General features: G+C 34.4%; 1 protein-coding gene and 1 long non-coding RNA gene across 2 annotated transcripts; both read right to left on the reverse strand.

Moving 5' to 3' along the window:
• Positions 1–1,385: 1,385 nt before the first annotated feature.
• Positions 1,386–2,959, reverse strand: LOC126975765 (uncharacterized). The gene is made up of 2 exons (XM_050823799.1): positions 1,701–2,959; positions 1,386–1,446 (listed from the first exon to the last, which is right to left on the reverse strand). The coding sequence occupies exon 1, from the start codon at positions 2,812–2,814 to the stop codon at positions 1,747–1,749; it is 1,068 nt and encodes a 355-aa protein (XP_050679756.1). The 5' UTR covers positions 2,815–2,959; the 3' UTR covers positions 1,386–1,446; positions 1,701–1,746.
• Positions 2,960–4,704: 1,745 nt separating this feature from the next.
• Positions 4,705–5,516, reverse strand: LOC126975799 (uncharacterized). The gene is made up of 3 exons (XR_007731797.1): positions 5,397–5,516; positions 5,228–5,278; positions 4,705–4,765 (listed from the first exon to the last, which is right to left on the reverse strand). It is a non-coding gene; the product is annotated as an uncharacterized LOC126975799 (long non-coding RNA).
• Between the last annotated feature and the right edge of the window lie 12,942 nt (positions 5,517–18,458).

Consider the following 18,458-nt stretch of genomic DNA (forward strand, 5'->3'; position numbering starts at 1 on the left):
AGTATGAATCTTACGAAACACTCATGTTACATAAAATTTGTGGCTTCATCTATAGGATCTACTTTACAGTTGATAACCTGCATAACCCCCCAATATTTGCATACAGGGAAATTGACTTAAAATACCTCTAAGTTTATTTTTAATTTTACGGAATAAATAATTCACAATAAATCCGAGTGGGACTGTTTGGTGGATGACCAAAAACATCTGCTGTCGAAAATTCCACCAACTACGCGGAAGCGTAGTCTTGGTGACGTACGCTCATGTTTTGAGAGCACTGCTGTCGATCATTTTCTAAGACAACTGGAAACAAATTGTTACCATACTATTCGGTAACTAATAGTTTTTTAACTTCTAGCATAACTATCGTAAAATCCAACCATCGGAATATTTTTCCTTCACTTCCTTACTTTTGTCGATAAATCTTCAACCGGAACCAAACACCCACTGTGGAGATGTCTGATAGTTTCGAGTTCATAACAAAAATGTTATTAGCATATTAAACTTTCATCAACTGTGACGATGTGAAATAGAGCATTCGAAGTACTTTCGTATTTAGTATTCATCATTTTGTGGAGTCAATTTACGCAACGGTAAGATCTAGTACTAAGATAATTAACTGCTCATATAACATTTTTCATCTAACTTATACTAAAATGAAAATTTCTATTCTAGTAAGACTTCAACGAAAAACAACTACAGCATAAATCAAAAAATGTTTCCCGTAAAATTAATTCTGACGAACGCACGCACTTTTCAAATTGGTTCATTTCATTTCAAATCAATGCGAATAAATGACAGCTAATAAAGTAATTATCGGGTGAATGACGAGTTCTAAGCGTTACTGGATTTTTGAGAGTAAATGGGGGCTTTAAGGTGACGCATTGATAAACAATTATTTGAAATCGGGTGCCACGCCCCCATGAGCTCCCCGCAATCAGTTCATATCCCGGTAATTTAGCAGCAGCTATCGTGCACTCGGGCCACGCGAGCGGCCCGTCTCGCGTCATAACTCGCGCGCTACTCTGTCGTGCGCTGCCGCGCTGGGACATAGACGTCGTGGAGTCGCCTTACCTCTATTTAGTTTTTTATAATGATTTGAATATTTTAAATTTTTGTAGACAAGCTGATATTTTTTGTGGTACTATGTCGATAAAAATAATTTGACGGCATGATAAACATTAAGTGATGAACAAATACCCACATACTAAACATACCTACCTACCTACAAACTTATATACATACAAACGCCGGATCTCATATTCACTGCTATATTGTTATATAAGTATATATATTTATATATACATAAATATATATATAGATATTTATGTATTATATGTATTTTAGTAAGTATAATTATTTTCCATTTAATCCTTTGTATTCATACCTTATGTATGTACACGAACCTGCCACTAAAGGCACCTCTCTCTAGCCTCAAAAGGTTTGCTGGAAGAAAACTCTTGTTAGGGTTGTTTGCTCGCCTTTGTACATGTCCTCTATTTCTGTTTTTTTCCTATGTATTGTATTGTGTGCAATAAAGAATTAGGGACTGCTTCCGCTCTTATTAGATTTTAGTATAATTATAAAATTCTGACATAGGTAAGTATAATAATATATAAGTAAAAACCAAAATTGAGAGGTAGGTAAGAAAAATTTCGTTGTCATTTAATTTTTGTTACTTATTATAATGTAACGATTACCTAAATAAGTTATCAAATTATTGAGGACATAGTAGGTAGTTTGCGGTCAATATTCAGAAAAAGCCATAATATATTCTGAACTATCTACGACAGAAACATCGTCTGCGTCAGCAACATCTTCGTCAACAAAAGCAAAATTGTCGACATCAGCAGTTTTATCCGTGTCAGCAACAGTATCATCAGAATTTTCTTTTGTTTTTGGTTCTTCTGAAATATTTACAATATTTGACGCAGCATTTTCCTTGCTTTGTGCAACCACGTTCTCCGGATCATGAATTGGCTTATTCCTTTTGTGTCTGGGATCGACTAACTCAGGAAGGAGACAATCGTAATAGAATTTCAGCAATTTTGGTTCCATCACGTCTGCCCAATACATTTCATCTTTTTCTATAATTTCTGTTTTTATTTTATTATCGCCAAACCAAATTCCAAACAAACATTGTTGTTTTTTGCAGATATGCAATTGACCTTGCACTTGAAAATACCAATCCGATTTTTGGTTAATCACTACTGCGCCATTTTTATTTTTTTTATAAAAATGCATCTTGTTCTGCCGAATCGCTTCTTCTAAACCAATTTTAAATGGTGCTATGGGACATTTTATTTCCACAATCATGTCGCTTGTGATGCCATCAGGCGTTGCACCCAAAAATGGGTATTTGTCATCAATAAATAAGCCACAATTTTCAATCTTAACATTTTTCATTATAGATAGTTGTTCCAGCGCGATTTTTTCATATTTTTTTCCATGGCTTATTGACGAAACATGGTCAATATTAGGTTTATACAGTAGATTTCTTACTATGTTTTGGCATGTATTTGTCTGTTTTCGTTTTACAATTTTTCCAAAATTTGAGGCTGTTAACATGTTTCGCCTTAGCTCTAACCATTCTCCAGATTCACTCTGTAATATGGTTCTCTTTTCAATGTCTCTTCGCTCTTCATCAGTTTTCATCAAATTTTGTACAAAGGTAGTTTTTGCTTTTTTCAAAGTGTCTTCGTCTAAATCTGGTTTGTCTACTATTTCACCATAATCCAAATTAAGCGTCCTTGGTACCAATAAGCGATTCTTTTTTCTTATACATTTTTTTGTCTTAGCCCTTTTATCGTTCATTGTTTGTTCATGTTTTTTAATAGACTGTTTGGGACTGTGTCCACATATATTTCGATGCACAGTAGATAATAGTTTGCCTGTATTGAAAGAAATTACAGCGGCTGAGCATCTTGCTTGATAAGATCGTCTTTGAGAATAATTTATTCTTTTTCCGCTCACTAGTTTTGCAATGACGCCATTGAATCTTTCCACAATATTGCTATCGACATCTTCAATTAGACTATGTGCTTTATCAGCTAATCGAGCAACTAGTGTTTTTATTTTCTGCCAAAGTAAACTGCCGAAAAATGTGTTGGGAGCTTCTGGATGCATATTATATTTACATAATAGCTGATTACAATTTCCATGACGATTAAAAGCATGGCAAATAGATGCGTTTATGTCTTTGTACAAACCATCTTCATTCCTGCTCTCTTTGTGAAGTTTTATGGCCTCGCATATATATTTCCTTGACCGTAGTATTTTTTCTTGTGTAAGGTTTTTTCTATCCACCACTTTATAATGTGTATCAGTAGTAAGCTGTTGTAACTTGTTGCAATAATTTCTTAATAAGTGATTGCGACAGTAAATTTTTGCAACTGTAATACCTGGATATGGCCGGGCATCTAATATTTTCGAATAAGTGCTGCTATCACCATCAGCAATAAAACGTGCGTAAACCAAACCATGCATATCAATAGATTGCTTGAACCCTTCGGTTATAATAGTTGACTCCATAGCAGTAGAAGCTCCATCGAAATTCTTATAGCACTCGTGTTCTTTTGGGCTTTCTTGTTTCTTTTGAGCTCTGGCGCAAATACAACAATATTTGTTTTTTACACACATGTACAGGACTTGGCCGAAACGTCTGCCAATAATGGCTGCAGCTCCTGATAACGCTGCGTAATTTGTTCTGTACGAACGTTTACTCCAGCACCCATATACAATTACATCAATCATTGTATTCCGTCTTTCGTGACTTTTCCTTCTTTAATTGCTTCTTCTCTTTCTCTTTCACCAGCTAATTTCCTTTCGTCCCAAGCAGTGTCCTCCCAATCCCTACATATATCATTTTGAGTTTTATTATAGGTATATTCTGACATAATAGGTAAACCTACTGCTGCTGAAAATTGTTTTAATTGCGCATGACCACAACCTGCGGCCATTATACCCGCAACAGCATCTTTGTTCACATCATCCAATGACGATTTTATTTTATTTTTATAATTACACATCATACATACATATGTGTATTCAGATTGCAATCCTATTCGATGTTCAGAAATTAATTTCATTGTAGATAATCCGCATTTAAACAGAGATTTGTGTTGAGAAATTTTTACAAGTTCTGATGTGAAATGATTAAAATCTATTATTCGGTGCCCCAAGTTTTGTATTTCAGGCTGCATCTGAAAGATACAGAAATATTTATTTGTTTATTGTGGGTCTTGTATGATCTTCCTACTTTTGTAAGGACATGCAATGTAAATCTTACAAAAGCAGAATGCTTACCGTTACTTCAGATGTGCCTTCAACTATATATGGAAGTGCATTACTTTCTTCACATTGATTTTCAGGAAATACGTTTGAAGCCTGGTCCTTTTCCTTATATTGATTTTCTTCTGTCTAAAAATTAAAAATGTATGATTGATTATTTACATTCTAGCCCATGACCAAAATAATCACTCTAGTAAAAATACTTTGTTCGAATAAAGCTACGATATAAAACGAATAATAAAATTTTGTTTACCATTGCTTCTGATTCGCATTGCGATATATTTGGAGGCGCATCATTATCATCTAATTCCATCTCAATCTGAAAGATAAATTAAACACTTATGATATGATGTTATGATTAATTTATGAGCTTTCAGGTCATGTTATAAAATGTCGTAAAAATAAACTTACTGTTGTTTTGGGCGTTTTTTCTTCAAAATAACATGGAAGTGAGTTCTGATCCTTTTCGGCCGCCCTAAAAAAACATTAGTAAACTTGACAAGGCCTGTGATGGGTGGAAGGATTTGATGAAGAAATTTGTCCAGCAGCGGGACAACATTAAAAGAGAAAAAACCGGCCAAATGCGAGTTGGACTCGCGCATGAAGGGTCCCTTACCATTACCTATCTATAAAAACGGCAAAAACGGCACGTTTGTTGTATGGGAGCCCCCCGTAAATATTTATTTTATTCTATTTTTTAGTATTTTTTGTTAAAGCGGCAACAGAAATACATCATCTGTGAAAATGTCAACTGGCTAACTATCACGGTTCATGAGATACAGCCTGATGACAGACGGTCAGACAGACAGATGGACGGACAGCGGAGTTTTAGTAATAGGGTCCCGATTTACCCTTTGGGTACGGAACTCTAAAAACAAACAACACTTTACTTTTATAAATTGACACTTATATCTATGTAGGTAATCATGAAACTTACGTGAGCGTCACATTTTGTAAATCTGCATACGACGATGACATTTCTTGTCTTCTACAAAATAAAATTCTAGTCATGTCTAGTTCATTGGAATATTATTTTCACACACGTTCAAAACTATTATTATGCAGTCACAGTGTGATAAATATGTAGTAGATAATTACATACATACCCTTCTAAAGAATCGATTGTATTCGTTTCAGTTTCGCCTAAATCCAGAGACGACTCCATAGTTTTTCTTTGTTCGGACAATTGTTTCCTAGAATTTTCATATTAGGTTTTTACTTTTAGGTACCCATGTAGGAATAATATACAAAATAAACATTATAATAAGGTAGATAGGCAAATACCTACCTTATTATGATGATAAATATAAATATATTACCTACCTACATACTTCAAAAATATTCTGTGAGTGATTGTCTTTGTCGCTGAGTAGGTAAGGTACCTACTAGGTACCAAAATACTGTTTTCTATGATACCAAATACACATCTTATAAAGAAACTTTATATAATTTTTAACCTACACACGCAGTGTAGGTACCTGCACACACATTTCTTTGGCATGTACTTTACTGTTCATGTACCTGTTCCTTCCTATCCTAGGTATCTACCTTCTTTCTAACTAGGTAAGCAAGTACATAAGTAGGTATGTGGATTATGAATAGGAATTAGTAGGTACCTGCCTATATACTATTCATAATTCAAATAAAAGAAATATGTATCTCACGTTTACTTACCTTTTCTTGACCATATCCTTATATTTTTCAATGTACAGAGCTTTCATCTTCATTTTAGAAACTTTTAACTTTTTTTTTCCCATTTTTAATAATTTGTAATATTTTATTCAGACTAAGATACGGTTATCGATGCTCGGGAGCTCGATTGGCACAAGTCCGACGCTGACAATGGTCAGAAACGGACTGAGGGGGGCCGCCTGCATACAAACAAACGCGATAGCTAGCTTGAAATTAAAAATCGTAAGCGCCAAAACAGTATATCTCGTATAAAATAAAAACTATTGGTAATTATGTAAATTCCAATTACCATTTTGAAAAGGGTGTTTATACTTATATGTATATAAAATTAAGAGCCATAAATCGGTTCCGTTCAGTTGTAAAGTGAAAATCTATGTTTTTATTTAGCAGATTTTGAGTATTTTTTTTGTGCTGTAATAGTTGACCAATCGTGTAAAACCAATTACCAATTTGAAGTTAAGCTCATGAACAACTCAAAACATAAAATATTAATTCCGAATGTTTTGTAATTGCTGAAAAAAGTTGAAATCCCTGATGCAATACCGTCAATGCGTCGTCTTAATATCAAAGATGTGGCAAGGGGATAAAATTTTCGTTTTATGAAAACAGATGAACTACGTTTTAGTGATATTGAAAGTGAGAAGATTATAATAAACCTATAAGATTATAAGCTTGAATTATTAATATTGTAATGTACATTTTAACATTAAATATCTAATAAAATATATTGTTGTAATGAATAACTATAAAAATTAATCAAATTCAATACTGCACTAGAGTCAGCAATGTGTTTTTTTAAATCTAGGAGGACAAACGAGCGTACGTGTCGGGTATAGTGATCACCACCACCCACATGCTCTTGCACCACTAGAGGAATCACATTGTTGGTGTTGCTGGCGTTTAAAAAAGTATAAGCGCTTCTTTGATGCTCCTGGGAACATGGCACAAAGCAGCTCATTCCACAGCTTGAATGTACGTAAAAGAGTTCCTGCAAAACTACACTGTGGTGGAACGCCACACATCCAGATAGTGGGGGTGTGTCGTGTGAAGATGGAATTTGCCGGCTGGAACCAGCTTAAACAGGTCTTCGGAAGACGCCCCGCGATAAATGTGGTAGAATACACACAATGAAGAAACGTCTCTACGGTACGCCAAGTGATCTAACCATTCACATAGCATTGTATTCACAATAATTGGAGCACTTCTGCGTTGAACGCGGTCAAATGGTTTGAGCTGGTACTGGGGTGCGCCAGAGATATTAGCAATACTTTATATTATGTGGCCGGACCTGCGCTTTGTGAGCCGGCTTGAAGTATTGCCGTGCTCTATTTAGGACGCCCAGCTTCTTCGAAACCAATTTGGCTTTGCTTTGGAATTTAATTAAATATTTTAAATTTATTTTATTTTGCTTTGAACTTCCAGATGACGCTGAAATTGGTAATGATGGCGAAATAGGCTCTATATTTCGAGACTTAGTATTCAGATACTATGAAACGCATTAATGGGAGAAGTTTTTCCATGAGTTGTAATACGAAAAAATAGGGGTAGTCATTTCTTCTTCAACTGGACAATGTTCTTTTTATCCTATTCCGCGACCTTTCTCTTGAAGGACTCGATAGAACATTCAAGTTTCTTGTGGCACTGGTTGACAATTTTCCTCGAGTGGGATGGACTGCAAGGCCCGGGTATGCGGCAACTCCAGTATTATCATCACGACTTGTATGCTGCACCCAGTGGAAAAGCTGGTGTTCAACCTGCATGACCACATCCTCTGCACAGGAAGCCGGCTAGATTATGGGTACCACGACGGCGCCTATTTCTGCCGTGAATTAGTAATGTGTAAAAATTACTGTGTTTCGGTCTAAAGGGTGCCGTAGCTAATGATATTACTGGGCAAATGGGACTTAACATCTTATGTCTCAAGGTGACGAGCGCAATTGTAGTGCTGCTCGGAATTGTTGGGTTTTTTCAAGAATCCTGAGCGGCATTGTATTGTTATGGGTAGGGCGTATGAATTATCATCAGCTGAACCTACTGCTCGTCTCGTCCCTTAATTTTCATAAAATAAATGAACTCTCGGGAATCCCAAATGATAGAAGTTACGACAGAACCGCCTTATGCCATACATAATCAACCTTCGCTATATCCAGAATAACTGCCTGTTTACGACTAAAGACGAAAGAGAAAACATAATATTATTCAGAAATAAAGCTAATAAACCGCTAACCCAGTCTACAGTTGTGATAAGACCACAATATAAATCACATCACAGCGTTTGGTGTCGCTTGCCACTCAAGGAACTATCTGATTAATGATGTTAACCTTTCCGTACAAATGAAGTATTATTTTACTCAAAATTATTACAGTTATTCATACATATATGTATATATATATATATATATAAGTAATGATGATGTAGCGTTATTAAAATGTATATTATTTCCCCTGAAAACGATGACCTGCAAAAGCTAGGTTTTTTCTTAAATTTTATTCATCTTAAGTCTTTTGTTTATCGAAAACCTAATGTAAATATTAAAAAAACCTCTTTACAAGTATTTTTTACAGAATATGTGATACTCGAGATATTACAATAATTATGATTATGTATATCAAATATGGTGCTATAAATTATAGAGTATTCCAGTAACATTAACCCAAAGTGTAACTATAACTACTGTGGAATGGTCATTTGTATGTTTAAGTTTTTTCTATTTTAATCGCCCCGTGATTCCTTAATTATAAAATCATAATAAATATTAGTATCCTTTCCCACAAAATCCGACACTACACTACTTTTGTAAGATTTCTTTAATTTTCGAATGCTATGTGAATATATCAGCGTAGTGCAAATAAACATACACTTAAAGTCTTTGATACAGAAAAGAACTTTTAACGATAATTAAACTACCTCTACCTTATCGGCTTACAAAAATATCAAATATTGATTATTTTCACAAAAGAGGATACGTAAATGATAGATTGAAAGTAATCGCTTTGATACAAAGCACGTAAGAACACTTGAGACGACAGTCCTCACGCGGCCACTCAGGAAGACAATCAACAAAGATATATAATTAATAGGGTGAAGTAGAATTGGAGACTTTTTGTTTTATGACTGTTATGTGATCGGAAAGTTAATGGTTATAATAATTCGTAAAACTGTCTTTCTAGTTATGTGAAGTTAAATACCATAATGTGTTAGTGATGGCTGATAACATGAAGATAAAAAAAAAAAAAAAAATATGGACGATGCGGAAATCGAACCCACGAACTCTCGCGTTCTGTGTGAGCGCTCTTCCACTGAGCCAACCGTTCGAGTTACGTAAAGTTCATAAATCTTGCCTTAAATGTCTTTGTTCAATTCTCAGGTTGTGGCTTCATCTACAGAATCTACTAAACTGCCTGATATTTGTATATTAGAAAATTAGCGTTAGATTAAGTCACTCATTCAAATCTAAGCAATTTTTTTTTAGAGTGAAATTAATGAGTTTAAAATGAGTGAGTTTAATTACACAAATTTAATTTCAAAACAAAATTTATGAACGATGCGGGCCTCGAATGGTTGGCTCAGTGGAAGAGTATTTAGAATTGAATAAGATGCTAAAAATTTATAACTGCTAATAATAGCAAACTGTGGTTTAATGTTTGTAATGTAAGGTTTGAAAGTAAATGCAAGAAAGACGAAAGTGATGATATTTGAGAAGGATGAAAGGTTGACTGAGTGTACTATCACGATTGAAGATGAAAGTGTAGAACAAGTTACAGAATTCGTATATTTGGGTAGCATGTTTACAAGAGACGGAAGATATGAAGGTGATATTGAAAGGATAGTGACTGCGGGAAATTGTGTGAATGGAGCGCTGCATGCCTTTATAAACGGTCAGACTGTGCCAATAGAAGCGCGAATAGCTGTACATAATGGAGTGCTTGTCGCCACGTTAATGTATGGAAGTGAGAGTTGGGTATGGCAGAAGAAGCATAAAAGCAGAATTAACGCAGTTGAGATGCGATCACTGCGTAGTATGTGTGGGGTAAGACTGACTGATAGAATTCCGAATGCGGTAATACGAGCGCGCTGTGGTTTAAAAGAGGATGTTGTGACAAGGACTGAAAAAGGAATGTTTAAATGGTTTGGAAACGTGGAGCAAATGAGTGAAGAAAGAATGACGCACCAAATATATAAGGCAAGTGTGTGTGGGCAAGTCGGTCGCGGGAGACCTCGTAGAACATTCGTCGATCAAATTGGGGACGTTTTGAGAAAAGGAGAGAATGAATGTAGAGGAAGCGCGTGAGGTTTATAAGGATAGAAGCAAATGGCATTCTATTGTCTCTGCCTACCCCGACGGGAACAAGGCGTGAGTATGTGTGTGTGTGTGTGTTTGTCATTTGGGCTATGTCGGTGACTTTGGATCTCCTACGGATCTCCTCATTTCTGATTTGATCTCACAGGGAAACTCTCAGCATAGCCCTCTCCATTGTCCCCTGAGCGACCATGAGCTTTCTCATCAGGCCCATAGTTAGCGACCCCGTCTGCGTACCGTAAGTCATCACTGGCAACACACACTGGTTGAAAACCTTCGTCTTCAGACACTGTAGTATTTGGGACGAGAAGATTTTACAGAGCTTCCCGAACGCTGCCCATCCGAGTTGGATTCGACGAGTGACCTCTTTCGCGAAATTGTAAAATACGGTAGAAATAAATAAAATAGATAGAAAATACAAAAAGTACATAGCATGCATACCTACTTCTGTTTCTTCGTATTTGTTTATTCAAGGTTCGCTGTCACCAAAACATTTTTCCCCAGTTTTGGAACAGAACGTTTGAATATTAGATTTCAACGCACTAGGAAGAAAAATCAATGGAAAACTTTTACACTGATTAAGGCTTACCATTGACTTATTTATATATTGTCTGAAAGCTTAAAAAACTTTCAAAAATTCTAAAAGAACTAGCTTGAGAAAGGTTAAAAGTGCGTTTTACATGAAAAAGGGAGGTTCAAAACAAAAAGTAATAAGAGACCTGAAAAGGTGAAATTAAATGAAAAAAAAACATAAGAGTATGTCGCTATATATATATTCTAATATATCAAGCATATGAAAAAATTATCGCTCCATCAAATATAATTCCAGATACTTCATAAAAGTTGATTGACATACTGTGTTAAAAATTCATATTATGATAATAAGGTATGAACGAAGCTTGTAAAAATATGAGGTGGAAAACCATGTTCACTAATTCCTGGGTAGCTTGGCTCTAATTGGCTTCCACCATATCATTCAATTCATTGTTATTCACCTGTGTGGGTGGTCTTCCACGCGGTTCCATCACGAAAGCGCTTAAACCAAAATTGCACGGTGCGTTCATTAGCAGTCCCCTCTCCAAACGCAACATTGATATTGCGAGCTGTTTCTGGCGCGTTAGAACCGCGTCGGAACTCGTATTCTATAATCAGTCGATTTTTCGAAGTATTCATCTTTTTTGCCTAAACTGTATAAAAAACCGAACTAAAAGTCCATAATGGAATGTTGCACATTTTTTATAAGAAGAACTACACACATCGGAAAAAACAAACAAAAAAACTAAAATCATGAGTATACATAAACCGCTGATAAGTACAATACTACGTTCGATTAAAGTACAGAAGGTCTATTAGCAAAATCAAAAGCCGGAGTTTCGGTCCGAAACGAAAAAACTACGAACTTCGAATTAAATCCTATTACGAAAGTACTTTGGATCCGAATAGTGCGGACGGATTTCGTTTCGGAACCATAGACATCTATAAAAAGTAAAGTTGTAGTGACGATCATTATAATGTCAAACAACGAAAAAGTAAATATGACAATAGATTTGGGAATAAGGTAAACGAAAGACAAAATGTATAATCGCGATCGGATTCGGATCCAAAACACTTTCGTGATAGGAAAATGTACGATTCGTCAACCGGAACTTCGTATTTCAATTTTGGTAATAGGGCTCCAGGATCGTACACAGTATTTTATACTAACAGGATTAATAGGTTGTTCTTGATTGAATTTACTGCTATTTTATAAAATTTTTGGTTAATAAATTCTGTTGCTGTATTTTCAAGACGCGTTTTTCTTTATGTTTCCATTACCGATCAATACAAAATGAATAATTACTAAAACAGCAAAAAGTTAATCTATTGAAATGCAGTGACGTTTTATTATCTAGTATCTGCCCTCGTAACTCCACCATAGAAGTTACAACACATTTAAATTAGACTGCAAACTTCCAATCATGCTAATGAAATTAAGTTCAAAACTGAACAGGGTTAGGTAAAGTTAGCGAAAGAGGCAAAGTTTTCAGTCGATTTGCGTCAGATTAACTTTAGCTTACATTAAAACACTCGTTGCCGTTTCATTTGTGTTCATTATTATCTAGAGGAAGGGGAATTTATATGTTTTAATATTAAGATAATATGTAAGTGTAATTTCACGCTATACCTCAATGAGAATTCTTTACCTTTTTAACCACCTTTACGTTACACCTTTATTCATACATAAAAAAGTACGCATAGGGTAAATTTGAACGAAGTTATAAAAGGTTTTGAAGGATTTATGATCGAACGAATCTTGGGAATATTGGGTTTCACCCCAATAATATAGATAATTAGTTGATAGAAATGTTGTCCAGAGTAACGGGTAATTAAGGATAATATATATTTTTTTAGGTTTTTGCTTATTCTTATACTTATCCCACTCATAAAATTTTATAAGAAACCTTTTAAAACGTTATAGTCTTTTATTACCTATACGTTTCACGTTCACACACAAATCCATGGTCTAAAAGAGTGCTCCAATTCATACCCCGGCTAGGAGACGAAGGAAGTATCAGACAGAGAGATACTTTTGTATTTCACTCCAAAAAAGCAAGGCTGGGCTTCGTCGTTTCAAGATGAATTATAATATTTGATTTCGTTTTTATATTTGACGCCTGAAATTATACTGAGCTTAAGATAAGACAGTTCAATGCAAAAGTTAGGTTCTCGTTTTATCACGCTCAGCTAAGGTTTACGTAAGTTAAGTCTTAGCAAAGTCTAAGTACGCTCTATAGACCTCACCCTTAGACTAGAACAAAGGCCACAGCAAACCAGTGGGAGGCTCCTTTGCACAGGATGCCGGCTAGATTTTGGGTACCACAACGGCGCCTATTTCTGCTTTGAAGTAGTAATGTATAAGCATTGCTGTGCAAATGAGCCTTAACATCTTATGTCTCAAGGTGACTAGCGCAATTGTAGCGCCGCTCAGAATTTTTGGATTTTTCAAGAATCCTGAGTGGCACTGAATTTAATGGGCAGGACGTATCAATTACCATCAGCTATCCAGAACTATCGAGGGAGGAGTATAGGGCTTCAGATAGCTTACAGACTGAACTAAATACAGTCCATGTCTTTTAATGTTATTTTAATTTTCAGTCTTAATCCAAACAATTGAGTGCTTAAAAATAGTTCAGTTCGCTTAAAGTAACTAACATTTTAATTAAAAATATAAAGTAGCATTATTAAGTCAAATATCATTTAAATATTTAACTGTTAACAAAATTTCTGTTACCCTTATATTACACACGTTTCACATTCAACATCAGACGTTAAGATAGCGACAGGGTAAATAGGTTAATTATGAAGGTGCTATGGCGTAAGTACTTTCGTAAAGTTTCATTGCAGGTTTTCGAATGTTCGCATAATATGTTAAATAACTTAAAAAAGTACTTTACATCTTTTTAAATGGTACATAGAACCTTGCTATATCAATAGACGTTAAGGCTCTGGATCACGCCAACGACCTTCAGCGTTTGGGCGGAGCTAGCTATCTCAATTAACACGCGCACACCAACCCGCAAAAATATAGGTAATTCGTGTTAAAGTTAGCGGCACTCTACCTCCCGTCGCCCGTGGACGGACCCGCGGACGGCTGTTTGTAGTGAATATTATAGTATAAAGTCCCTTATGTCAAAATTATATGTTTTTTTAATAACTTTTCAAACGTTCAGTTTTTAGAGAAATAAAATAGCTAGTTTCACTTAAGTAAGAGTTATAAAAAATCACCAGTAGTTTAGAAGCAGTAGCAAATTTAAAGTTGAAGACTTTTATTACATTGTATTTTACGTTTTACAACATTTTTAAACGTTCGGATTTGAGATCGTTAATGCTATTGTTAACAAGCAATTTATTAAGGATATTTCACTTTTTAACTTTAATTTTAAGCATGCATTTTAAGGAATACGATGGTACAACAAATTCCGCAGTCTATGTGAAAGTCAGGGTTACTGTTAACATTAAATTTGACTTAGACCTTAACTATAACAGTTAATAATATGATGCCTCAGCCTAATATTGTAGGAACTGATGGCCATCAGCTGTAAAAACAATAAACTTTTCAAAACGCACGTATAAGTTGTACTGTTGGTATTTTAGAATTATTTTATCATCGTTGATAATTTAATATTGTTGAATCATAATAAAAATTAATATACATCACCAACACAAGACAGCTTCAATTATATAAAACATAATTATAATATTTCAAGTGTTTACTTCCTCAAGAACCTTATCTTCAATTAAAACCTTAATTACTAATGAGCGGCCGTGGCCTTATTAACATTTGAAGCTTCATTAAATCTTGTTATTACGGTATCGTAATTATGGCACGGGGCATTCCTTAACAACATTTATGCATAATGATGAATAATTTCGTGCTAGATAAATGTATAAAAGGAATCAAAGCTACATTTAAAAAATTATAATTCCAATGTTTTGTTGATGTGTGGTTATTACCACAAATGTATTTGAATGCTTGGGGCAATTAGAACGTAATGGTGGTGGAGCGGTTTTGTGCCAAGAAAGGAATTAAAGGACAGATTAATGTAGGGAACGGTACGGTATATCCGGTTAATATTAATTTGGGTCAAAAAAATAGTAAATAATCTAGTTACGTAATCAATGTTAGAGTTGAAACAAAAACAAAAGGCCTTATGATTTTAATTTCTTTGAAAAAATAAATCTTCTACAATGGGCAGGTTCAAAAGGCTTTAAAGTGTTGAAAGCCTTCACAATAGTCTTGAGGAAAGCTGCAAGAATTGGCTTTATTAAAGCTCAGAGCTTTGTTAGAGATTCACGTTGGAAATGTTCTTAAAATAATCGCGTTTAAATAGTCGCGTTTGTAACTGCAACGGTTGAGTGTGGTGTGGGGTTATTTAGATTTTTTAACAGATATGGTTGCTAGGTAAATGCTAGCCTTTCAATAAAATACTTACTGATGCAAGAGCATCTTGTAGATGTATGTATTATTTATTGCTGTTGGTTGTAAGAGCTATAAAACAAAGTGCAACGCTTTTGAAGATAAAATATATTAATATTTATTTGGCATTAGCTGGCGGCGGCCATTTTTGTTTAGCATCCACTGGGAATATTATTATGTGAAATTTTTTTTAGAAAAAAATAACGTGTCCACTTTTGTAAAAAATAGACGTTTAATTTAATTGCAATATTTTTATTTTGACTCGTACAAAACCTGACTAAATAGTAGAAAAAAGACTATGTCAACCTTTAAAATTTGGTGCTAAGTTTGAAAATTTAAATTAATAAGTCGTAATTATTCGCAACAGAAACTAAATTGTTTATAAAATTTCCACAGATATGCCTAGTAACTAACTGCATCAGTAACTGCGTCAAATTCAGACGAGGAATATAATGTATTCTCCGTAAATATTTATGCATATGCATGATTTTAATGGGGATTACTTCATGGAGTGCAGTTTAGTCCAACTTGAGAGATAGGATAATTCTTATTTCGATTTGGGACCCATAATTATTTTAATTTCCAATATGAGTTTTGTATGGACATATTTTCCTTTAATCCACTATATAAAGTGAAATAGTAGAATGAACTACATACATAAAAATATAATATAATTTAATTAATATTCTTATTATTATTGTTTTTTTTTTAATTTTAATAGAACAACAAATGAAATGAGTCTGACAAAGCCAGCATTTTGCGTTTAAATGAAAAATCTGCGGATCACATTACATTGCTTAAATCTTAGATCCAACTAAGCAGGTATACTTAAAATCTTAAATCGCTTAGGAATACAAAATACTTGATATACATTAATCAATATAAAACAATTGCTCTTACACAAAGAATGAATTGTCGTATAAATATATTATATTATAACTTTCTTTAGTTATTGTTGACTGTTCCGAGTACGTACTTTGTTGATCTTTGTTGATAGTTAACGCATAACTTCGGCAGCAGTTGAGATTATGATAAGATTCTTATTAAGCCGGCTAGATTATGGGTACCACAACGGTGCCTATTTCTGCCGTGAAGCAGCAATAGAGCTTCAATCTGAAAGGCGCTGTAGCTAGTGAAATTACTGGGCAAATAAGACTTAACATCTTTTGTCTCTAGGTGACGAGCGAAATTGTAGTGCCGCTCAAAATTATTGGGTTTTTCATGAAGCCTGAGCGCCACTACATTGTTATGGGTAGGTTGTATCAATTATAAATACTGTTACAGTTAAAAATAAACAAAATATTATATTTAAATTTGGAATCTGTCATTTTTATATGATTGTTCATTGGGTTTTCTCATTTTGGCGCCAATACATTGTATAATATTTTGTGATTTTAAAGTGGAGTAGGGTGATAAAGAGAAACAATTAACTGTGATTGCATTACACAAAGTAGCCATACCTACTTAGCCAAGCCTAGCCAAATGCAATTTTAAAAATTCTTCGTTTATGCACCGGGCTATTAATAGGTACAATGAGACCTCCTTTGCTTGCGACACAAAAAGATCTGACTGTCCCCGTAGTGTTGGTACGAAAAAGCTAGTCAAAGCAGTAAGGGAAAGAATTCGAAGAAATCCTGTCCGAAAGCAAAAGATTTTATCTCAGGAGATAAAGATGGCACCGAGAACCCCATGCCACGTAATAATAATAATTTTATAAGATGACTTGCTGCCTATAATAGACGTACTGGTCATTTCTTAACTGATAATTTAAAAAAAGAATAGGATGGTGAAATCGAAACAACTACTGAATACAATATAATAATATATAATAAATATAATAATAATATAATAAACAATACAATCTTAAATCGTTTAGGAATACAAAATACATGATATAAATTAATCAATATAAAACAATTGCTCTTACACAAAGAATGAATTGTCGTATAAATATATTATATTATAACTTTCTTTAGTTATTGTTGACTGTTCCGAGTACGTACTTTGTTGATCTTTGTTGATAGTTAACGCATAACTTCGGCAGCAGTTGAGATTATGATAAGATTCTTATTAAGCCGGCTAGATTATGGGTACCACAACGGTGCCTATTTCTGCCGTGAAGCAGCAATAGAGCTTCAATCTGAAAGGCGCTGTAGCTAGTGAAATTACTGGGCAAATAAGACTTAACATCTTTTGTCTCTAGGTGACGAGCGAAATTGTAGTGCCGCTCAAAATTATTGGGTTTTTCATGAAGCCTGAGCGCCACTACATTGTTATGGGTAGGTTGTATCAATTACCATCAGCTGAACGTCGTGCTCGTCTCGTCCCTTATTTACATAAAAAAAAAATATAAGAAAAAAATTTTTTTTTGGTGCTGCAACACTTAAAAAAGAAGTTACTTAAAATTTAAAACTCACACTGAGAAAATATGAGTTCATAAAGCGTACAACCATAGTACAGGCAAGCTGTCATTATCAGAGCAAGTCTTAAGACAGCTTTACATATCTATAGTATATCATAATATTTACTGGTATGAGAGGGAAGGGTTGCCCGATAAAGCTCAGACTACTAACCCCCGCTATGGCGCAATCATTCTGTAAAGCTGCGTTTATCATGTTAATATTTTAAATATATTTATTTTGTTAGTTCCCTATTTTCTGAGTTGACTAAGGCTTGCTCTTGCTCGCTAAGTTTTGTTTAATAAAAAAAACACATTGTAATATTGAAACACTAACTCTAAAGGCTCAGTTCTTAACTTCTTAATTCTACCTCGCTCGGTATTGTCGAGATGTTGGTTTGCCTCTCGTAATTCTGATATCTTTGCTTCTGAGCTTCTGCATTTTTTTTTGATAATTGTTCCGACAACATCCACCTTAAGGCCACGATGACCCATGACCAAGATATTCTGAAAACGTTGTATAATTTTTATATTATTTTATAGTCCAACCTGATATTATGAGGTTTTGTTTATATTATCTTCTTATTCACTGATAACGAGTTCTTTCCAAGTTACCTGTATATATATATTTTTATTTTATCTGTTCCTGACATGAACTTTTCGGCGAAGCATTACCTCTAATGTCAGCCTATTTTTGTTTCTATCTCAGTATTTCAGATTGTGAGGTTATTACTAGTATAAGTGGGGACTCAAAGAAGTTATAAACACAAAAATATTAAAATAAGCTTAAAAAGAAAAGTTTATAATACTTGTGTGCTTC

The sequence above is a fragment of the Leptidea sinapis genome, chromosome 37 (assembly GCF_905404315.1).
Source record: "Leptidea sinapis chromosome 37, ilLepSina1.1, whole genome shotgun sequence".
Classification (NCBI taxonomy): Eukaryota; Metazoa; Arthropoda; class Insecta; order Lepidoptera; family Pieridae; genus Leptidea; species Leptidea sinapis.